Source organism: Tetrahymena thermophila (genome assembly GCF_000189635.1).
Source record: "Tetrahymena thermophila SB210 genomic scaffold scf_8253887, whole genome shotgun sequence".
Lineage (NCBI taxonomy): Eukaryota > Ciliophora > Oligohymenophorea > Hymenostomatida > Tetrahymenidae > Tetrahymena > Tetrahymena thermophila.
The window spans coordinates 177,358-201,899 of NW_002475959.1; the positions used below are offsets into that span (position 1 = coordinate 177,358).

At 22.5% G+C, this 24,542-nt stretch overlaps 8 protein-coding genes across 8 annotated transcripts; 7 read left to right on the plus strand and 1 right to left on the minus strand. All coding sequences in view use genetic code 6, as the record gives it.

Moving 5' to 3' along the window:
• Window positions 1-832: 832 nt before the first annotated feature.
• TTHERM_00647210 (H-type lectin domain protein) lies at window positions 833-1,909 on the plus strand (the record flags this gene model as incomplete). Its single annotated transcript, XM_001027430.2, has 1 exon — window positions 833-1,909. One exon carries the CDS (start codon window positions 833-835, stop codon window positions 1,907-1,909), a length of 1,077 nt encoding a protein of 358 aa, XP_001027430.2.
• Window positions 1,910-3,153: 1,244 nt separating this feature from the next.
• TTHERM_00647220 (spermine/spermidine synthase) lies at window positions 3,154-4,245 on the plus strand (the record flags this gene model as incomplete). The annotated part of the gene is made up of 1 exon (XM_001027431.3): window positions 3,154-4,245. The coding sequence occupies one exon, from the start codon at window positions 3,154-3,156 to the stop codon at window positions 4,243-4,245; it is 1,092 nt and encodes a 363-aa protein (XP_001027431.1).
• A 2,126-nt stretch (window positions 4,246-6,371) lies between these two features.
• On the plus strand, window positions 6,372-9,678 carry TTHERM_00647230 (hypothetical protein; the record flags this gene model as incomplete). The annotated part of the gene is made up of 5 exons (XM_001027432.1): window positions 6,372-6,727; window positions 6,996-8,423; window positions 8,585-9,215; window positions 9,270-9,338; window positions 9,442-9,678. The coding sequence occupies 5 exons, from the start codon at window positions 6,372-6,374 to the stop codon at window positions 9,676-9,678; spliced, it is 2,721 nt and encodes a 906-aa protein (XP_001027432.1).
• A 516-nt stretch (window positions 9,679-10,194) lies between these two features.
• On the plus strand, window positions 10,195-10,864 carry TTHERM_000647237 (hypothetical protein; the record flags this gene model as incomplete). Its single annotated transcript, XM_012800930.1, has 3 exons — window positions 10,195-10,364; window positions 10,549-10,662; window positions 10,735-10,864. 3 exons carry the CDS (start codon window positions 10,195-10,197, stop codon window positions 10,862-10,864), a joined length of 414 nt encoding a protein of 137 aa, XP_012656384.1.
• A 110-nt stretch (window positions 10,865-10,974) lies between these two features.
• TTHERM_000647238 (hypothetical protein) lies at window positions 10,975-11,332 on the minus strand (the record flags this gene model as incomplete). The annotated part of the gene is made up of 2 exons (XM_012800931.1): window positions 10,975-11,018; window positions 11,116-11,332. 2 exons carry the CDS (start codon window positions 11,330-11,332, stop codon window positions 10,975-10,977), a joined length of 261 nt encoding a protein of 86 aa, XP_012656385.1.
• Window positions 11,333-11,368: 36 nt separating this feature from the next.
• TTHERM_000647239 (DHHC zinc finger protein) lies at window positions 11,369-16,136 on the plus strand (the record flags this gene model as incomplete). Its single annotated transcript, XM_012800932.1, has 2 exons — window positions 11,369-15,926; window positions 16,045-16,136. The coding sequence occupies 2 exons, from the start codon at window positions 11,369-11,371 to the stop codon at window positions 16,134-16,136; spliced, it is 4,650 nt and encodes a 1,549-aa protein (XP_012656386.1).
• Window positions 16,137-16,569: 433 nt separating this feature from the next.
• On the plus strand, window positions 16,570-21,846 carry TTHERM_00647240 (DHHC zinc finger protein; the record flags this gene model as incomplete). Its single annotated transcript, XM_001027433.3, has 1 exon — window positions 16,570-21,846. One exon carries the CDS (start codon window positions 16,570-16,572, stop codon window positions 21,844-21,846), a length of 5,277 nt encoding a protein of 1,758 aa, XP_001027433.3.
• Window positions 21,847-22,414: 568 nt separating this feature from the next.
• On the plus strand, window positions 22,415-22,969 carry TTHERM_000647247 (hypothetical protein; the record flags this gene model as incomplete). The annotated part of the gene is made up of 1 exon (XM_012800933.1): window positions 22,415-22,969. One exon carries the CDS (start codon window positions 22,415-22,417, stop codon window positions 22,967-22,969), a length of 555 nt encoding a protein of 184 aa, XP_012656387.1.
• Between the last annotated feature and the right edge of the window lie 1,573 nt (window positions 22,970-24,542).

The following is a 24,542-nucleotide window of genomic DNA, read 5'->3' on the forward strand; positions in this document are numbered from 1 at the left end:
AAAAAAAGGTTAATGACTTCCTCAATTTAATTATTTATTAAATTAATTTTAACTTTATTTTTTATTTTTTGGTATGACAAATTTATTAAACTCTTAATACTTATAAAAATGTACTAATTCTTGTTTTAGGTACTTATTTATGTATAACCAAGTTATTATATATAACTATTAATTAGTACTATAAACTAGGATTAATTTTTATTTTATAGTACTAAAAATTAATTTTTTTTAATTTTATAGCATATCTTACAATTTATTTTATTTTTTATATCAAATTCAAGCACCCATTATTATATATCTAGATTATTTTTTATGAAAAATGTTTATTTAGTATTTATTAAAAATATAATTAATATCTATTTAAATTAAAAAGATTTATTTAATTTTTACTTTGATGCTTTTTTATAATAAAATATCATAAATATATATGTGGTATAGAATTACAATATTTCAATTGATTAAAAAAATTCTCTTTGGAAATAAATTTAATCTATTAATTCTTATTTTTTATTAAGAAATAAGTGAGTGAATGAATTTATTAGTAATTAATTAAATTTGAAAAACAATCTAAAACAATTAAATAAAGTAAAAAAAATATTTCTTTAAAACTAATCTCAACAAATAATTTTAAATGAATTTTTATAGCTTCAATTAAGTACTCTATTTGCTCATAGTTTTATTTTGTAGAATCAATGGTTAGCTATAATACATTTAATCAGACAGAGCTTAGATTATGTATGTTAATGCGATAAAAAATACTATCGATAATAACAATAAAGAGACTAATACTTTTAGTTTTAATAAACCTTTTAGCACTAATCCATATGTAATCATGAATGTTTAAAGCTTTAATTTTGGTTCTTCGTCTACATAATAGTATTAACTAAATTTAAAAGCAATAAGTTAAAATTCAGTTACAATTGAGGTATAATCTGTAGATAATTCATCTATTCTGGATCTAATGATTGGTATACTTGCTGTAGACTATCCTTGTGTAAAAACAATTAAAAATACAATAACTAAAAGTAATCCAACTTTTTTACACACTTTTGAGCAAAACATATACTAATATGCTGCCTTTTTTACTTCTTTCTAAAGTGAACAATATGCTTAATTGCAATTTGATTTTAATTCTAAAAAAGTTGATAATCACAATATATAAATTTAAGCTGCTAATTTTTAAGGAGTGAATTCAATAGATTATAATCTTATAGTTTTTTATTGTGATATTAATAATTTTAAAGACTCTCCATTATATGATTATTAAATAACTAACTTTGATAATATAATGTCTGGTACTACATTAGTATCAACTAAGCTATAAAAACCAAGCACAGGGTTTTATGGTATTAATAGTATGAATCTTAAAAATAGTTTTAAAACTTATTCAATTTTCTTTAAACTAAAAGATCCTCAGAATCCAATATTAACCGGATAATATTAATTCAGTTCTGAAATAGTAAAAGCTAATAATATTACTTTTCAGACAGTTTCTTATTTAAATTCACAAGTATTTGATTTGGTAAAGTTGATTTGCCCTGAAGGTTAATATTTATATAATAAGAGTTGTATTTTACCTTCTACGGAAGGAGTTTATTGTTAAAATAATCCTAATATATGTTATGACTGTCAAACTAATTGTAAGACTTGTGATACTTCTGCTAATAATTGCTTAAGTTGTAAATAAAATAAATATTTTTTTGAAAATTAATGCTATGATAACTAATAAGATGGGACTTATTGCATAAATTATATGTGCTATAGATGCTCTAAATAATGTAAGCAATGCTAAAATAACTAAGACTTTTGCACTTAATGTTATGATTTTTAATTTTTATTTAATAATAGTTGTTACATTTAAAAGCCGAGTTAAGCCTACTGTAAATAGAGAAAGAATAAAATTATTTGATATTATAAAATTTATAGTATCTAAAATAAGTTTACAAATAACTAAGAACTGATATCAGTAAATTAGTTTATCTTTCTTCTTTAAATAAATATTATTAAGCTTCTATTATCTAAAATAATAATTAATGGTGCTAAATAAATTTTAAATAATAAAAATAAATGCTAGTTAAGTATTTTATTTTCCATAAGAAAGGATGAAAAATAAATTTTTAACTTGTGTGTGTTTATTTCTTCCAGTAGAATTTCTAAAATATAGTTTTAAATTTTAAAGATAAAAGATTTAATTTAATAAATAATAATTCAATTTATTTATTTTAAATTTAATTATATGTTATTTATTCAAATACAACTGAAAAAATTTATTAATAGAAAAAATATTTTAAATTCTTTGATTTTATCAATAAATAATTTTATTATTAAAAAAGAAAAAATTAACAATATATTATTTTTTCTTTCAAAAGGGACATAAATGTCAAATAGATAATTTAGTTTCAGTATTTACACTCCAATAATTAATTATTAATATTTATTTTGATCTAAAAGCTCTATGATTGTTTGTGTATGTTTAATATTTTATTAAAATTAGATTTTTCTAAATCCAAATTAAATTATCTTAAAATCTTTTATAAACATTCCCTTATATAGAGCTTACTTATGACATGTAAGCATTTAAATTTACTTATCCTATTAATAAATGCAATACAAATTATAAAATAAAAACTACCAGAATTTTATGAAAATATCTTTTATGGAATTGAACTAAAACAACATTCTATTCAGCAAATAAATAGGAACTTACAAATAAGTTATCAGCATTTGTTTTTAAATTTATATTTTATTTAAATAAATCTAATAATACATTGCTATTGATGCAAAATTTATAGATTTAAAATGCAATTAAAAGCAAAAAATTTAGTTCTATCTAATTTATACTCCCTAATTAAAGATATCTTTGATTTGGGAAAGTGGCTTGCAAATGGAAGGAAAGTCTTGTAAAAATACATATTCTTTAGCTCTTAATTAAGAATTGTAAAAGAAAAGAATAGGTAAGTTAAAAATAGTAATAGAACTTATAAAGATAGTTTTTCATTTAGTGCCAATTTAAATATCCTCAAATTTGTGAATTTAGCGTAAAAATAACATTAATTTAACTAAAATTCAATTTACAAAAAGTAAAAATCTAAAGCTAAAAGCAAACAAGCAAAAAAAGCAATTAAAAGGTAGAATAAAGTTATTAATTAAAAGATGGCTGACGAAGTTAGAGTTAACAAAATGGGAAAGCACTTAATTTTAGATTTTTAAGGCGTTGAAAAAGTTGATTTAAACAGTTTTGCTGTTATTGATAAGCTCTTCAAGGATACCTTGTCCAAAGTTGATATTACTGTTGAAGACATTCAAAAGAAGGAATTTGTTCCTCAAGGTTTGACTGCCATTTACATGTTGCGTTCTGGACATTTAACTATTCACTCATGGCCTGAAAGTAAGGCTTGTGCTATCGACTTTTACCACAGTGGTGTCGATACTTGGAACACAGTAAGACATGTTGAAGAATGCCTTTGTGATGCTATGGGATGGGAAAACTGTACTTCCACAGTTACTATTCCCAGAGGTGTTCACTCTAGACTTTACTGTAATGAAAACCAAGCTAAGTGCGAAATTCTTAATCACGTTAAGTTAGTTCACAGAGAAAAGACTCCCTTCCAAGAATTGAGAGTTTATGATACTAAATACATGGGCAGAGTTTTATTACTCGACGGATAAGTTCAAATCAGCGATGAATTAGATGATAACTATACAATCGATATGTCTCGTGAAGTTGTCAAGGGCGAAAAAACCTACGAACATATTCTTATCATTGGTGGTGGTGACATGTTGATTGCCAACTACTTGCTTGAAAGTTTCCCTAACGTAAAGAAAATTACTGTCTGCGAAATTGATGAACGTGTTGTTGAAAACGTTAGAAAGTACTTCAAGATGTCTGAAAATATTAACAAAAATATTGAAAGTGGAAGACTCAACGTAGTTTACCAAGACGGAGCTGAATATGCTAAAAAGCTCGCAGAGGAAAACAATTTAGTAGATGGTATAATTATAGATTGCACTGATGTCTGGCTTGAAGGTGGTGTTGCCTCTTCATTGTTCACTGTTGATTTCTATAAAGCTATCTACGGATGTATGAACAAAGGCGCCAGATTCTCTCAATAATTGTCCTTCAAGGATCTCGTTCCTTAATTCAAACTCAAGTGGTAAGAAGCTGGCTTCGAAGATATCGATGTCATCTAAACTACTACTCCTGAATATGGTGAGGATCTCCCCATTGCCAATGTTGGAAAGTGAGAAATCAAAATTTTTAAGTTAAAAATATAATTTAGTGTAGAGATAAAGATAAAAGTTAAGCATATAAGCATAAAGATATTTTTAAAATTATTATTATATTGAAATTTCTAAAATTAGTTAAAATTAATGACTTAATTATTCTTAAAATCTATGTTCACTGACAATATAAATAAAGCATTTGAAATAATAAATTATTTATTCAATAAATAGATAAATACACTAAAAGCTAATAATAAAAATCTTAGAGAAGTTTCTTAATTTAAGTTATCCTATCTGTATTTTAATATAAATAAAAATATATTGTGTATTTATTGAATTATAAATAAATAATCTATTATTCATTACAAATTTTTCTTTTTGCTATTATTTTTTAGCTCAAAATTTAAAAAATTAAATTAAAACAATACAATAAAAAATACTTATTTATCCCACAATTTAAATTTATTTTAAATGGCAAAAAATATAAAGTCGATTAATTATTTTAATTAAAATTTAAAAAAAATTAATTTTAAAATCTGCAAAGCATTAAAGTCATTTAGTAAATACAAATTAAAACAAAAATAAAATTTGAAAATCTGCATAAAATTATCAACAAATGGAAACTTGAAATTATTATAAAAATATTATTAAATGAATTTATTTATGTGTAAATTAAAATTTATTTATACTTATTTGATTAGAATACTTTTTATACTTACATACAACACATTTATTTAAAATCTTAGTTTTTAGAATTAAATATTATAATTAACAGTGAAAATAAGTTTATGTTCTTAATAAAAATATAAAAAACTAGAATATAATTTAATATAATCTTATGTATTCTTAATTTAATACATTTGACCTTTTTGTATTTTTTCTTAATACTTTTCTCAATTTTTTCATCAGTTATTACAATTAATTCGATAAAGATTTTTGATTTATTAAAAAAAATTGATTTCTAACTGAAAAATCAACATTATTTTACAAATACTTCTAGAAATTTTTAATTGGAATAAATAATATTAAAAATTAAAAAATTCATTTATAGATATCAGAGAAAACTAAATTTATAATTAATTAAATAATTACCTTCTTTGAAAAATTTGTCTTAGTAAAATAAAAAGTAATTATACTTAATTAGACTAACTTTATTTAATTTTAAAAATGTGTGATCTAAATAGACTTTCTCTGATGGGATTATTTCATAATAATTAAAATTATATTTTTTCAGTAAAAAAGTATTTGCATTTGGTTTACTCAATAGACTTTAGCCCAAGTATGTTGATAGTTGTTAAAAATTAAATATATTTATCAATAAATTTAATATTAGCAAAGAAGAATTACAATGGTGATAATAAATTTTAGTCCTTTGAAATTTATTTATTAGTGCCTTTTTAAACACCGCTTACGATTAGTTTCAAAGAAACTTAACACCATGAATAATTCAAAAATAGGTAATTAAATTTATCAGATGGATGGTAATCGATAAAGGATTATTTAATTAATATCTTTAATTATCTTTATTTTATATATTGTTTTGCATAATATTTTTTTATTAATAAAATTTTGAGTCTAGCTATTTATCAATCAATCAATAAATATATGAAAGAACTTTCATTTTTATTTAATTAATTAATTAATTCATAATCAATTCATATTCATGAATAGATAGGTTAATTTTGTTTTTTTATTTATTATCCTGCAATTAATCATAAACAAAATAAAGTGATATAAATACTTATTAAAATTTAGAGAAAAGTAAATCAAGAAAGCATTTTGGTTTACAAATTACTTTTATCTTAAATAGAATATTTCAAAAATATTTCAATTATTGTGTCTTGTTTCCATAACTCATAATATTATTGACACAATTTAGAAGAAAACTAGAGTTATATTTATTCTAGTATTACAAAAATACTTTGCTTTAGGATAGATTGTTTTGCAGAAATTAATTAATTTCAAAAATATTCCATCAATCACTATCTTTTTTGATTAGAAACTGATATTTCTTTGTATAATCATCGCTTATTTCTCAAAGATCGTATTACGATTTATCTTGCTTAATATTGTAATATAAGTAAATAAATAAATTTATTTAAATACTTAACAGTAAAAGTAAACAAAAAAATCATATTTGCTATAAGATGATTACAAATAAGAAGAAAGAAGGTTAAAACACTGGTTTAAGTAAGTTTTCTGATTGTTCTATGCAAGAAAGCTAATCAAAATAAAAGCATTTACCTATTTCTATTCCATCTTTAAACAAAAGAGTAGTACAAAACTTGAAAGAAATTAATTAAAATAATTGCACTTTAGATTAATAGAAGAAAGAATAATTTACTGATTTAAAAGATAGACAAAAAAACTAGCAGTAATTAGAAGATTAGTATAATATTTCTATCGCAAAACAACATACTTTCAACGAAAGGAAGCGTGCATTTTCTTCTCCTCAGCCATTCTATTACATAATGAGAGATTCTCTTCACATCAATAATTAGCTGTAATTTCATTTTTTATTTTCATTTAATTATATGTCTAAAAGTATTTCTTGAATACTAGAGTTTTGTTTGATATTCTTTATTGATAGAAGCAAAAAATATCAATAAACTTATTTATAGCTTTTTGTGTTTTAAAATGTTTATTTAAAAGTGTTTTCATTTAATAAACTTCAATAAATAAAAGAAAAATAATTATTTTTTTTACTTCTGAAATTTACAAATTATTTTTTTTTGTTTTGTTTTTTATTTTTCATTGAACTTTTTTTATAGAATAGCAACACCAACATTTGGCGATGATGACTGGAAAAGTAAATAACTTTAATATACAAAGGATAAAAAAGATAGCATCAATGGGTGCTAATCTTCACCAAAAAATTAAGGGGAGATGTAAGGATATGATGTACTTCTTGGTAGTTCTGCTTTGAATAATAATAGCATTATACATGCATCTAAGGAAAGTGATATAAATTTATAAGTGATCAATAATGATAGCATTGGGTTGTAATTAAAATTAGCAAACCACTAAATTACTTCTTAAAATGGGGAAAATAATAAAAAGCGAAAGAAAGAAACTGAATTAGATTAGCAATTTGTTGATGTCAATCAAAGCATGTTTTATTAAACTCCTCATCTTTTTCCATAATAAAGCAATCCTAATGATATCTCTTGTCAAAGCGCAGGTGCGTTAGAGTCATTTGAGAGTGGAATAAATTCTTCTTCTGCGTTAAAACATCCAAAAATTAGCAAAAAATCACCTCTGTTTGAGAAATTCGGTTAATAGTAACAGGGTAGACAAAGGTCTCCTGATTCCCATTTTAATTAAAATAATGTTAACCTATCGGCATATAACTATCCAAGTATGAGTAAGTAATCCTCAAAATACTCAAATATATATCTAGGGACAAATAATAGTTCAAGTAGTCTATAAAATTCTCAATGCTAATTTTAATTAGGTGTTAACACTGAAACTGATATTCCTAATGATCATACTCCTTTAAAGAGAAATCCTCTTAGCAGTCTTTATACACATTAAATTAATACAGGAAGATCTACTTCTGATAAGAAATAAATTTATAGTAGAGTTACATAACCAAATGCATAAATTACTTCTTTTAACTTGCGTATGAACTCAGAAGCAAGTATTTTAGCTATCCAATAAAATACCAATAATGAATAAGACAAAAATATAAAATTAAATTTCAATAATACTTCTTCATTTCTTCCTTAAATAGAATAGCCATAATAGGCTAGTCTTTTAAGTTAACATGTATAGTCTGCAAAGCATTCAAATGAAATAAGAATGATAGAGAGAGGATTTTCAGAAGAGGGTAGCTCCATATTGAATAGCATCTAGAGAAGTAATAATTTTAATCATGTTGCTAAATATCCTTTAAAAAGAATCAGCTCTGTTGATGAATAGACTATTTCAACTTGCTTTACTTCCATAAAAGCTAGTTCTCCAATAAAAAAAAATAGAAACGACATATTCAATGACTTTACAGCTTAAACACAAAAAACATAAGATTCAGAAATATAATAAACTACTTAATAACACAATAATTAGTCATAAGAAGATTAGCTTAACTTACTCTAAGGTGAAAAGCTTAATTTTAATCACATTCAGGCATAATCAAAATAAAATAGCTAACCCTTAAACATCCAAGATAGATAAGAAGATAACTTGAATTAAAAGATGAAGTAATCAAATACTTATACAAATAAAAACTATTATTAATTTAACATACATTATATTAATTTTTAGCCTTTAATTGAATTTTATAGCTTAGAAATATTAACTAATAATATGAAATTTTATTCTAAAACAGTGATTAAATATTAAAATTTATTTTATTTAACAGGGAATCAATTAGGAAAAAAGGAAGAGAATAGAGCCTCAAGCTAGCAAATCCCTAAAACACTTTGGAATTAATAAAAAACAAAAACCCATCTTAAACCCCATAGACTGTAAGTAACACTCTAGGAAGTTTAGTTCAATTTACAGCTAGAGATGAAGCTATTGATGATTTGTTAAACCTTAAACTTGAAAAAATAGAAATTAAAAAGCAAAACTCTTAAAAGAGATCAAGTCCATCTCTTGATCCTTAAAGAAATTAAAATTCAAATCCTCCTTCTACTGATATTCCAGATGATGAAAATTTAAAATTTATTAACTAACCTCCATAAATAAATTCTTATAGGCACAGAAAGCCTAATAGTATATATATTTCTTCATTAGATAAGTAAAAAAGGGCAGAGAGTGCTAAAAATAAATCAAAATTAAATTTCTTTTAAAACGGCTTGATCAAAAAAGAATAGTTATAAGGTAAAAAAGTAGAGCCTGAATCTGCCAAATTTTCTCATCCTGGTAGAAAACTTTCAATCAAATAAAATGATGTTCTTAATTAATCAGACTCACATAGAGCAAGATTAATAATTCCAAAACCAATTTAATAAGAAGATCGTACAGATTTAAAATTGTAAATCAACAATGTAACTTAAAATTTAAAAAAGTATTTTAAGATATTTATTTTTCATTTAAAATAGTCCCAAAACGACATCGAAAATCTATACAATCCTTAGCATGAAAACATTTAAAAACACACAGAAAAAATTGTAACTTTTTTTAAATATTATAAAAAAAACAAAAATTTTCTAATTAATCGAAATTTATTTTGTAATAGCATTTAATACTAATAAATATTATTTTTTTTAAAAGTGTAATAGGATTCAAGGTATGTTCCAAAAATAAAAAGAGATTTATGAGTAAAAATATAAAAGAAAGATGACTGCAAATAAAGAAGAAATAGATTTACTAAAATAGCTAAATTCCGCTTTAGATGAATTGAAAAACGTTCACACATATTCATCATAAACTTCATCTAACAAAAATAATAATTGCAATAATAATATTAATAACAACATTAATAATAATTAGTAAAAATAGATTCAATGATAATAGTCTAAAATATAATATACCATAATAACCATTTTAATTATATATCTTAAAATAAATAACTAAAAAATACTTTAATTAACATTATTTATAACTAAAACTAATAAATATCATTAAAAGATTTTAAATTTAAAATGTATTTTCTCACTATATTTTTCGTACTATTTATTTTCTAAATTACTTACTACTTATCCAAAAAAACTAATTTATCAAAAATATTTTATTTAAAATCAATAAAAATAAATGTTTTCAGGTTAATCATCAATATTAAATCAACAAGAGATTTAAATTTATGTATTTGTTTGCAAATATTAGTACATACTTCTATTTATAAATAAATATGGATAGTTTTATTTCCATAAAGCAAATTACCATAATGCAAATTCTTTACCAAATCTTTTATATATAAAAAAATAAATATTTAGCTTATAACTTTTTTACTTATTTTAGGTTTTATAGGTCAATATTATATAAAAATATATTAAACTCTAATCTCATTTATAATAGGTTTAAATAATGTAATTTTTACATGGATGTAGAATTAAGTTGTTTAGTTTATTTTATAAAAATAATGTTCCTAATATAATATATTTATTTAACAATCTGAATAATAGTTAAAACTAGTTTAAAGGAATATTTTCAATAAAGTTTTAATCACGCAAACAAAATATAAGATCTCAATAAGAGTAATCATTCTATTGATTTAATAATTAATTCTTTTCTATACAATAAATAATATAGGATTTACTGATTTCATTAATATAATTTATAGTTTGTCATTTTTTTATTGACTATTCTCTCTAGTGCGTTCATTTATTTACAATAAATTAGGTATGGATAAATTATTGTTTATATTTTTCATTCATTAAGATATAGGTCTATCTTTTTACAGTTCTTAGTAATAGGAGAGTCCTGCCTACATATGGAGATAGCACAGCCGTGTGTTTTTAGAAACTTTTCACCTATACCAATACATAGTTTTTAGTATCTTTAGTTAATTATTTTTACTTTTAAATATCAGGATTGAGATACGAATCTATTTTTTAAAATGTATAGAATTGATATCAAGACCAGTCAGATTCATTTAATATTTTAAAATAAAATAAAAATTTAAATTAACTCTACACAAATTACATAAAAATTGTTAATTCAATTATTACAGGCTATAAGAATTATTTTAATATGAGACCTATATACTTTGTGCTTTCTTCTTAAATGTTTTAATTTTTTGATAGAATGAGAGGCGAATATTATATAAATGCTACTCTTTTTTATATTAAGGCATTCATATATATCTCATATCTCTGTAGATTTTATTTTTATTAAAGTAAAATATTGAGCTATTATTAATAAAAAAACATTAATATTATACAGAAAATTTCTTATTAAGTTCAATTAAATTTATTCTTACATTTAATTACTAATTAATTTAATTACTAAGATGAAAAGATATTTATTCATTTCCTTTACAATTATTATTTAATGTTTAGCTTTAGAAAAATTATAATAGCAATAAACTGTTGATAATTGTGTTAACTATGTTGAAGTTACTAATACTATTGGTCTATCTTTTTAAACCTAAACCCTTTGCATTGAGTGCTAAAAAGGCTATATCGTGAGTAGAAACTTTAGATAATGTATTGATATTAGGCATTCTTAATCTAATTATTAATTCATTTATTGTAAAAGAATGGCTTAAAATGGGCTTTGTGCAGAAGCTATTGAAAACATGGTAATTTTTTCCAATTAAACTTTCTCTTAGCTTGGTGATTTAAAGTTATTAGAGAGATGTGCTATAGTTTAGCAAAATAAATAGGCTTGCATATATCCTAGATTAGGATATATTTTGGATATAAAAAAAGGGTTGATTACTAAGGATATATTTTTGACATTTTGTGCATTATATGACTCTGAAATCAAAGATTGTGTAGAATTTTAAAGTGGTTTTATCAGAATAAATAGTACCCAATATGGTACTTTTATAGGATATAGCTTTATTAATCCTGATTAAGTTCTCCCTTTTTCTAATTCTCAAAATATTGCTTGCTCAAGAGGTTTTGAATTCAAATAAACAAGGTTTTTAAAAGGATGTTTATTGAGCTAAAAAAAATCTTAGTTAATGAATAATTAAATAGCTAACTGCTTATAAATGATGAACGATATATAATGTAAAACCTGTTAAAAAGGATATGCTTTAAGAGATGATAAATAAAAATGTTAATTAGTAACTTAAAATTGCTAAGAATACACATAAATTTAGAATTAAAATGTTTGTATTTCATGCTTGCCATATTATATTTTGTTTTAATAATCATGTGTTTTTATGAAAGGATGTTAAGTTATTAGTCGAAAAAACCCTAAAAAATGCATGGCTTGTGATAATAAATTTGAACTTATTGATGGAGAGTGCATGAGTTTAAAATCAAATCAAATAATTTATACATATGATTTTTAAAATGAAAATGAATAATCAAATTTAGATAAATAATCTTAGATTGATACTTACAGAAATGAAAAAGTAGAAGAAATTTATTTTAACCAAAATAAAATTCACTAATAGTTCAATGTTTAATGGGCTGAGTGCAGTGTTATAGGTTAAAATAAATGCTTGAAGTGTAATGATTTAAGTTTCTATTATGATTAAAAATAAAAGAAGTGCTTATAGAGAGTACGCTCATTATATTGTAGCAATACGATTTATAATTAAGATGACTGTTTAAATTTAGAATGCTAAGAAGATTATTAAATCAACTAAGAGATATTTGATAGATTAGACCTTAATGACAAGTTGACTATTTAATATATAGAGGAATATCTGAGTCATAAATTTTTTGATTCAGACTATCTAATGAGTGAATTTGAAATTTAATAATTTTATTTAAATTATTAGCAAAAAGGAGCATCTATAGAAAACAAAGTATACTGCATAGCTAAATAGGTAACTCAAGATTAAAATTGTATTTAATTTGATAGCTAAAATAAATAATGTTTAAAATGTTAACAAGGTTATTATTTAATAAACCATATTGAATTAGGTCAACCTTTTCTAAGATCATAATGTTAAAGTAATCTAATTGTGCTTAATCTTGATAACTGTATTTCTTATGATTTAGAGAAAAATGTTTGCTATGAATGCCAAGAAGGATATCATTTTAATTCTAAAACTATGTAATGCTTAAAAAATATTTTAGATTGCTATATCCATACAGTGTAAAATGAATGCCTTTTATGTTAGGAAGGATATACTTTAAATCAGTAAAATTAATGCAATATCATTTTTATAGAATAATTAAATAATTTTATGATTGAAAATAAACTTAAAAAATAGTAATTCAATCCTTAATGTGTCTTATTTTAAAATGAAAAATGCATTTTATGTGCAGAAGGTTTTGTATTAGATTTAACAAATAACTCTTAATGCTAATTTGATTCTTTATTTCCTGATTGCAAAACTATTGATTTCTTAAATTAAGATAAATCTGAAATACTAAATATGTAGATGTATTCTAGAGATTATAAAGTATGCAAAGAATGCAGATAAGGATATATAATTGAAAAAGGATTTTGCATTAAAAAATCAAAGATACCTTTTTAAAATCATATTACTGACTATTTAAATGGGATTACTAATTGTTTAATGTATGATGATTCAATTATTTGCTTATAGTGTGATCATGGTTATTAATTTAATTAAAAAAAGAATTAATGCATTAAGAAATTTAAATTCGATAGGCTTTTATTTGAATAATAATTAGAACCAGTTTAGAATGGGTGCTTACTGTATTCAGATGATGGAAAGTGTAAAATTTGCTAAGATAATCTTTTTTTAATGACTGATTTTAACTGCTATGAAGAATGTCCTAAAGATTATTTTTTTTAATATGATAAACAACATGGTATTGTTTGCTTTGCTTGCCCACTGAATTGCTAAAAATGTACTTTTGATTATAATTATATTGGGAGTTACAAGTAAGTAAAATGCTTGAGTTGCATTACTGGTTAGATATTTCATTCTGAAATTTATTAATGTAAGAGTAATTGTGAATTCTTAACTGAAGAAGATACTAATTTTTGTGTAAAAAAGTGCAAACATAATTATTTCCAAATTGAAAATAAATGTTTAAAAAGTTGTCCTTTTTTCTATAAAGTAGTTGATGAAGAGAATGTTTGCATTTAAGATTGTAAAGGAATGTATGGCTATCAAGACGATGCCAAAAAATGCTCAAAAGACTGTGATGAAGGATACGCAATAATGATAGACTAAAAATTATGTAAAAAATGCATAATCGACTAATGCAAAACATGTAATATAAATGAATTAGATGTTTGCATAGAATGTAAAATACCATACACTAATATTTAAGGAAAATGTAGATATTAATGCTAAAATAAATTGATTGTAGATAACTAAGAAAAATGTGATAAGAATGTAACTATTGAATACTGTACTAAATAGCTGTATGAAAGGTGTTAGGAATGCTTAAATACTTTTGAATTAACAAATGATTTGATTTGTGCATGTCCAGAAGGTACATTTTTTAATTAAAAAACAAATGAATGTGAGTTATGTGGTTTAAGATGCTTGTAGTGTGACTAAAAATTAGGATGTCTAAAATGTGCATAAACATTTTTAAAAATCAAGTTATTTGATAAATTGGAATGCACTGATCAGTGCGGACCAGGATATTTCCAAGATTTACATTAAAATATGTGCTAAAGATGTCAAAAAAATTGTTTAATATGTAATGATACAAATAATTGTTTAGAATGTCTACCTACCTTCTAACTTTAGAATAATAACAAAAAAAATGAATGTACATGCCCTTTAAATTAAACGTTAAATGAGGAAAGTAATACTTGTGAACTTCAATGCTAAGATGGATATAAACCTGATACGATGAAATGTTGTGAAACATAATATTGTTCTTAATGTAATAAAAATTCCTAAATTTGTGATAAATGCAATAAAGATTTCCCATATCTTTTTCAAAATTCTTGTAGATAAGAATGTCCAGAGGGTTATTATTAAGATACTATAGAATTTTAGTGCAAAAGTTGCAGTCCACTGTGTAAATTATGTGAAAAAGATTCATCGAATTGTCTTAGCTGTTCGTTACCTTAACATAAAATTGAGGATAGTTCATGCAAATGCAATAAAAACAAGGTGTTTTTCTAAAATGATTGCTTTATAGAGTGTCCTAAGTACACGATGCTTTCTCCTGATAAGATGGTTTGCGAAGAGTATTGTACTGATCTATCTTTTCCTGTCTTTGATGAATTAGGTAGATTTGAGAGGTGTGAATTCGATTTAGGATAACCAGATTCTAAATTTTGCTATTAGAATTTAAATTTCTTAAATAAATTAATAGATTTTGGTATAGGTGAATAGAAAAAGTAATAATAGAGCGAATCTTTTATGTTAATAATTTAAATATAAAAAACTCCAAAAGATTGTTACATTTTTAAGTTAAGAGGAAAAGATGAAAATGACTCATTTCATTTAATTTAGAGGCTAAAAGATTAAAAAAACTAAGACTTGTTAAATATGAATTTTTATTTAGAAAGTGAAATAGAAATAAATTAAATCTAAGAAAATAATCTGGTCGAGTGTAATACCTATTACTGTATTTTTTACTTTGAAGTATACTTAAAAAATATTTTGCAACAAATCTATAAATTAAGGATTAGTTCAGAATATAAAACAGTAATTGTTGAAGGAATTTAAGACTTTACTATTTTACTTAATGGAGAGTAGAATGTAGTTATTCCATAATCAATACCTTAAGAGTAAATATTACAATCTGTAATGCAAATTTAATGTAGTCCTTCAAATTACTGCAGTTAAAGAGAAATAAAGACAGAAATTAATCATCCAGTTTCAATAAGTATTGAAGCAACTTTTAAATTTGGAAACGATGAAGACAATTTACTAACAATTTATCCTCTATCTCTTTACATTTTAGAGAAAAATTCATTAAAATTACCTATATAAACTTTTTATTTTGATAATTCATTTCCCTCTTCAATAAAATTGATTGTTTATTTCAATCATCAAGCAAAGGGTTAGTTAATTATTATTTTAAGAGCCTATAATCAGAAATACTTTATGAAGGGTTTAGAATTTTTTAACTATGAAAATAACTACCTTAAATTTTTGGTTTAGGAAATAGGCATAGAAGTTTTAGAAGCTAAATAAAATTAAAAAGAAAAAGGGGATGAAAAATAATAAATAGACAAAAACATCTAAAGTAAGCAATAAGAAATTGACTCTGTCTATTAAATTTTTATTCTCTTTAATACTTTTATTTCTATAATCTTTTTAGTTAGTTTTTTAATTTATTGTTTTAGAAAAATAATAAATAAAAGAAACTAGCCTTAACAAACTCAACAAGTAGATATTTTAAATATTACTGAAGATAAAAGTACATAGTAGCAGTAATAAGTGTAAATTGAATTGAGCTGATTTATAAAATAAGCCAAAAAATTCCTATTAATTTACAGAAACATCAAAAAAAATTAAAACTTTATTATTTAAAAAAAAATACATTCATTTTATCAATGAAAAGTATTTAATATATTATTTTCAAAGAGATGTTTATTTATACTCATTTTATAAGTTGTGAAATAAAACAAAAAAATTTGTTATTTCAATTTCAATTTTAATTCTCATGAAATTTTTATTTATTATTAAAATTAAAATATTAATTTATGCTTTAATAATTAAAAATATTTAGATTTTTTATAAATTTATTTGGTTTTATGCTAATAAAAGAATAATTTGGAAAACAAAACAAGAATTACTTTATCTATTTAATTAAATTAACATAATTTAAAGATTCAAAAAAAATCCAAAAATTTAGCTTGCTAAAATAAGTAGACTGAAAATAAAAAATGAAGCTAACTAGAATTATAATAGCCTTTTTAATAATTAATTACTATGCAGTCTCTGAATTATTTAATCATTTTGAAATAGATAAAATAGATAATTGCGTAGAATATGTTTATGCTCCTAGTAGATTTAATTACTATCTCTACGATTAAGCTCTTTGTATTTAATGTGAATTAGGATATGTAGTTTCAAAAAATTATAAATAATGCATTCATTTTATTTTTTAACTATCGTATCCTAAATATGGAAACTGTAAAAGGCTAGCGGAAGATGGAAAATGTGCTGAAGCACTTGATGGAATCGAATTACTCCCAAATAATCTATACACTATAGTGAAAGATTAAAAATTTTTAGAGAGATGTGCAATCGTAGATGAAAGTGAATCAGTGTGCATATTCCCAAGATTTGGATTTATTTTAGATGAATATACAAATAGTATTTTCAAGGACACTCACATGACTTTTTGTGCTTTGTATAATTCAAAATATAATAAATGTACTAAGTTTTAATAGAGATTTTTGAGAAAAGAAAATACTTAATTAGGAGTTTACTTAGGTGAGAATTTTATAAGTCCTCATTTATTGCTACCAAATTCATCTACTTACTATCTAAGTTGTTAAAATAATTATCTTTTTTTAACCAAGTTTCTTAATTAGTTTGATGGCTGTTTTGATGATAATTTTTTATAAGATATTAATAATTTATATTGCACAAGTAACCATGCATTAAGGGATGATAAATTAAAATGTGAAATAATAATTCACTTTTGTCAGGAATATACAGAGATAGAAGGAAATTAATTATGTATAAAGTGTATTCCTTTCTATAGACTTCATCTTTAAACATGTGTTGAATTACTTGGATGTGAGGTTATTAGCAAAGTAAATTCAAATAAATGTTTAAAATGCAGTACAAATAGAGTCCTCATTAATGGTGAATGCATTTTGAAAGATTAAAGAAGTTTGCAAAAAAAAAATCTTGATGAATAAAGTAAACTAAAAAAATACACACATAAATAATTAAGAAAATATAACAGTATTAATTAATTGAATCAAAGTATCTTTGGTTTAGAAAATTCAATTTAAAAATAGGCAAACTAAAATTAAAAAAATGAGGTTAATTTAAATCAAAGAATACTTAAAAACATAGAAAAAAATTTAGAAATTTTAGAAAAATAGGGTAAAAATAAATAATAAATCTTACCTTAAGATAATATTTTATAATAAAATTATGATTAAAATAATGATAAATGTAAATAATGTATATTTGATGATGAGATGCAATGTATTTCATGTATTAATGAAGATTGCTATTTAAATGAAGAAAAAAATAGATGCCTACAGAGATAATAATCTTTTTACTGCTAAGATAAAATTTATAATAGTGATAATTGCTAAAATTTAATTTGTTAATCTTAAACTATTCTAAACCCAATTTTGATTCAAAACTTTGATCTTAAAAATATTGAGACAATCACTTACTTAAATAATTTACTTGACATGAGTTTTTAAATAAATTCTGTAGTTTCTCATAATGAATTTGAAAATTTTATCTAAAAGTATTAGTTTTATGGTATTAACAATAAAGCCAATATTTAGATATGCACTCAATTCCATTAATATTTAACAGAAGGAGATGAAATTTATTTTTAAGGAAATAATTTCTACAAATGTGATAAAATAAGGTATCAAATATTAAAAAATTTTAATCTTCCTTTTATAGTATTTCGATGCTCAAATGAATTGAATGTTTAAAATATTTTTTATGAAAATTGTTTTTCATATGATTTAGAAAAATCTTTTTGCTTGTAGTGTCTTTAAGGTTTTCATTTCAACTCAGAGACTATGGTATGTGAAAAAAATATTTAAAATTGTATAATTCATAGTATATATAATACTTGCATTATATGTAAAAGTGGCTATAAATTAATTAACGGAATATGCTAAGAAATTTGTGGGATACCTGTGCCAGGAAGTGTAACTTAATTTCATTCCTTTTATGTTTTGGAAAAATCTGGTAACAAATAGACAATTTGCAAAAATACAAGTATTCCGTGCAAGAGATTTATTAATGATAGATGTTTTGAGTGTTTTGAAGGATATGTTTTAGATTACTCTTCAAATTTTTCTTGTATAAAAGATACTCATTTTCCTGATTGTAAAATAATAGATTAATTTGAGTAAAATAATGAAATTAAAAATTAAAATATGAATACCTTTGATGGCAAAAAGTGCATATAATGCATAGATGAATACAATTTATTTTAAGGCTTATGCTTTTGTCAAAAAATGAATTGCTTAAATCATATTACTTGTAATTAAAATGTTTGTTATAAAAAATTTAGGAGTTTATTTATAGGATAAATTAATTTGGAAGTCACTTAGTATTTGGAAAAATAAGGAGATTTTTACAAAGTTTTAAATTGCAGCATTCCATATTGTTTAGCGTGCCATGAAGGAAATATTTGCATAAAATGTATGTTTGGATATTTTTATGAGGCATCATAATAAACTTGTATAGCTATTAATTAAAAAAATTACATATAAATTGAATAAGAAAAACAAGCTTGTCTTGATTATAGTATAAAAGATAAGTGCCAAAAATGCAAACATGGATATTATCTAATGCCAGATTTTAAATGCTATAGAAAATGTTTGCCAGGTTATTAAATAATAAATAATATTAAATTTGGTAGCATTTGTTATAAAGTTCCATACGCATGTCATAGATACACATTTTCTATTGAAGTGTATTTAAATTATGGGATAGTAACTTGTTATTAATGCTTTAAAAATTACTTTTTATATTTAGAAACAAATGAATGTAAAAAAATATGCATTTATTACAAAAATAAAATATAAGATAGTTAATTTTAATGCTTAAAGCATTGCCAATATACATATCTTCTTGAAGGAAGAGAATGTACACTATATTGTCCTAAGTTTTATAAAATTATCAATGGCTAAAATTTTTGTGCTGATTCATGTTAGGGATTATATAGATACGAAGATAACAATTTGAAGTGTACAAATGTATGCCAAGAAGGATATCAGCCTATTAGAAAAGATTTAGTTTGTAGAAAATGTTAAGATAAAAATTGCTTAAGGTGTAGTAATAAATAATTTTAATTTTGTTTTAAATGCAATATAAATTATACAAGTATTGAAGGTAAATGCAAGTATATATGCTCTAATTTTGCTATAGTAGATAATATTTCAGATTGCTCAACTGATAATTTAGTATAATATTGCATTACAGAAAAATAGGGTAAGTGTATTAAATGCGAAGATAATTTTTCATATGATGAATAATAAAATAAATGCATTTGCTAACCTACAATAGGGTATTTTGAATATAAAACAAAGACTTGTTAAAAATTTTGTGATAAAAATTGCTTGATTTGCAATAATAATAATAAATGTATATAATGTATGCCTAATAAATTTTTGATTAAAAACGAATTAATAACTATATGTACTGATAAATGTCCAGTAGGTTATTATCCTTTAAAAAAAAATAGTGAGGGAACTTTCTTAGAATGTGTAAAATGCCCATTACACTGCTTTTCATGTATAAATAGTTATACATGTACAGAATGCAATCATTTATATGAGGAATATTCTTGTAATAATTAAACAGATAACGTATATTGTATATTACCTTATTAGCAAATCAAAGATAATTAAAGTGTACCTATTAGATATTAATGCTGTAAAGTATAAAATTGTGATATATGTTCTTAAGATTCTCTCTAAATTTGTGAAAAATGTGATCATAGTTATCCTTTTCTATATCTGAATACATGTCTAGAAAAATGTCCAGAAGGAACATATGCTGATGAATAAAATATTTGTTAAAGATGCCATCCTTTATGTAGAACTTGTTCATTTAAATTGGCAACATCATGCCTTAGTTGTGTTTTACCTAAAAACATGGTTGAGTCAGATTAAACATGTAGATGTTCAAATTAAAATTTTTTTTTTTTAGATTATTGCTATTCTGAGTGTCCAAAATTTACCATGATACTTGATGGAGAAGTAAGTAGAATGTGTAAGTAATTCTGTCAGGACTATAACTCTTATCCTGTATTTGATGATAAGGGAGTCTTTGAGTTTTGTGAATATAATATCGACTAGTAAAATTCTAAATTTTGTGAATAAAATTTAGTAAATTTGAATAAATACATAACTCTTGAAATGAAAAATTCTGAATAAAATAGTTAAGTATAAAGTATTTTAATAACTATTAGAATTTCGTAAACTCCTAAGGAATGCTATGAATTTAATCTTAACACTAACGCAAGGATGACTGAGGATGCTTTAAATCTTGAATTTATAGAATTTAAAGTCGATAAATATCATAATTATTATTTTTTACTATAAAGTAAAGTTAATATATCACAATTAACATAAAGGGATATAAATAAGTGTAAATAAAATATTTGCACTTTATTTTTATAAATTTACCAAGGAGGAATATTAAAAAAAATAATTGTATTGAAAATAAATTTAATTACTCAAGTGATTGTAATTAAATCAATCTAATAAACTAATTTAAATACTATTTAGAAAAAATAATTTGAATAGTATCAAATACAAAATTAACCACTGCTAAATTCAGTTATGTCCGTGAACTGTGAAGATTTTATAGTTTGCAATTATCAATCAATTATTTCATACCCTTCTATTTCTTTAATATTTGATATATAGGTTTTATTTGATAATACAAATGAAACTAAATAGTCACTTGCGTTAATCCCTATCTAAGTGTATATAATTTAGTAAAATAATAAGCTAATCCCTATTGATAATTTATTTTATGATAACTTCTATCCTTCAAAATTAAAAATAGAAATCAGCTTCAATGAATTAGTTGAAGGCAAATTAGTCTTCTTGATTAAGGTAAGAGATTGGAAAGATTATTTGCTCGGTTATTAGTATCTTATGAATAAAAATAAATAAAACAAATATATTCAATAATTTATAGATATTAAGATAAAGAGCAAAAATAACCCAACAAACAATAAAAATATTGATTAAAATTAAAACTATATTGATTTGAAATACAAAATTATCATTATCTTTAACATAATTGTATGCATTCTTATAATAATCTTAGTAATATTTAATTGTATAAGAAAGATTAAAATCAAAATCCCTGCTTATTAGTAATAATATGATGAATAAGAATCTAGTATATTTTAATAAACTAGTTCATGCTTTCATAATGAAGAATAAATAAAATCAAAATCTGATAAATATTTATTTAATTCAAGATGAAATATATATCAAAATAAGTACTCTATTTTTAAATCTTTCAATAAATTGATTATTCTATAAAATTTATATCTTGTAAAATAACATATATTCAGGTAATAATGATAGATTTATAATCAGATTTAAGTTGATAAAATTAATAATAAAATAGATATTATTAAATTAAATTTCATATAAAAATTGTATTAGTTTTTATTAAGCCAATAAATAAATGTTTTTAATTTTAACTTATTAATTTAATTATCTAAATCAATTTTTATAAAAATTATTGATATTAAATTAATGTTTCTATGTTCAACTATGAGATAAAATATTAATTTATTTCTACTTTTTATAATATTTGCAATAACTTGCTTCGTTTGTTAGGCAAATAAAAACTTAAAAGAATAAATAAACTTTTGCGTTGAGTATATACAAGCTCCAAGTAGATATAGTTAATATCTTCATGATTAAATTTTGTGTATTCAATGTGAGCTTGGATATGTAGTATCAAAAAATTTTAAAAGATGTATTGAATTTAGATATGAATTGAATTATCTATAATTTGGAAACTGTAAAAGATTAGCACAAAATGGTTATTGTGCAGAGGCGCTTGATGGAATCGAATTACTTCCTAATAATTCATTTACTATAGTTTAGGAATAAAAATTTTTAGAAAGATGTGCTGTTGTAGATGAAAATGAATCATAATGTATTTACCCTAGATTTGGATATGTTTTAGATGTTTAGACAGGTCATCTCTTTCAAGATACTGAAATTACTTTCTGTGCTCTGTATGATTCAATAATTGATGATTGCTTAGAATTTTAACCAATGTTTGTTAGAATTCATAATACAAAATAAGGAGCTTATTTAGGTGATTAATTTATAAATTCTAAATTAATATCGAATAACTCAACATCATTGTAAATAACTTGTTAAGAAGGTTTAATTTATTTAAAAAATAATGCTATTGATAATGAAGAAGGATGTTATTAAAATATCTAAACTAATAATAGAAAAAATTGTGAAGTAATATATGGCTAACCAAAATTTTAAATCTGCAAATCATGTGAAAAAGAATATGCATTAAGGGATGACAAAATGGTTTGCGAAAAAATAATTCCAAATTGCAAAGAATTCATGATTATTCATAACTAGAATTTTTGCATTAAATGCCATGAATATTTTAAATTATAATTTTAGAATTGTATTTTTATGGTAAATTGCCAATTGTTAAGCAGATAAAATCCAAATAAGTGTATTGGATGTAAACCTGGTTATACTTTATAGAATGGTGAATGTATTTCTAGCTTATAAGTATTAATATAAGAAGAAGAAAAAAACTTACTAAAAGAAGAGGGCCAAAAAAATATGTAAAATAGTGATAGCAAAGGTGATGAAAATAAATAAAATAAAATTAATTAAAACAATAAAAATAATTTAGATGAAAATAATAACGGAGGCAAAAGAATATTGCTTTCTAAAAAAAATTACAACAAATATGTTAAATTTTTTTTTAAAATTAAAACCAGCTTAAATTAAGCAAATGGATCAGAAATACTTTCTTCATTCTAATAAAAAATTGTATCTAATTAGAAGAAATAAATAAAAGAAGAAAATCTTAATGATTAATTTTTAAGAAACTATTTAAGAAATTTAAAATAAGTATATTAACAAGATTCTGAAGAAGAATGTATAGCATATGGTGAAAAATAATGTGTTTAATGTAGAAATTTTGTCGAATATTATTTTGATGAGAGGATTAATAAATGTGTATAAAGAATACGTTCTAATTTTTGCTTTTATTATATTTATAACAGTGATAATTGTTAAAATATAAAATGGCCAAGTTTTTATCTATTAAATAAAAAGTTTCTAGAATTATTAGATTTAAAAAACTTATAAATTATTGAATATTTATAATATATTAAAGATCAATTTTTCAGTTCAGATTTTGTTATGAGTGAATAAGAGGTAGAAATTTTAAGAAACAAATATCTTAGTTTAGGAATAAATATTACTCATTTAGAAAATTAGTATGACGGAATAATTAAATATGGAAATTTTTCATGCATATAGTTAGATAATAAATGTAAATGTAATAATACAACATAACTTTCTTTAAATTAGAATAAAGATTTCTCATATCTTATTTTCCAATGCATTAAAGAATTGAAAATAAAAAATCATATTATAGATAAATGTGTGAAATATGATTTAGAAAAGAGCTTTTGCTTTGAATGTGAAGAAGGATATTATTTCAACTCAAAAACAATTCAATGTGAACAAAATATTTTGAACTGCTTGATCCATTCTTCAATAAATGCTTGCATTATTTGTCAAAGTGGATATATATTAACAAATAATATAATATGCTAACCTATATGTGGATCTTATATACCAGGAACTTAAATTTTTTATAATTCTTTCTTTCAGAATAATCATGATGATCAAATGCATATTTGCAAAAGGTTAGATATCCCATGCTTTAAGTTTATTAATGATAAATGCTTTGAGTGCATAGATGGTTATACTTTAGATAAAAATAATGATTTTACTTGTATTAGGGATGTTAATTTTCCAAACTGTAAAGTTATTGAAGAATATAAAAAAGATTCTGAGTAAGAATTTAAAACTAACAGCTACTCATTTAATGGTAAAAAGTGTATATAATGTTAAAAAGATTATTTATTAAAATAGGGTTTATGCTTTTGTTA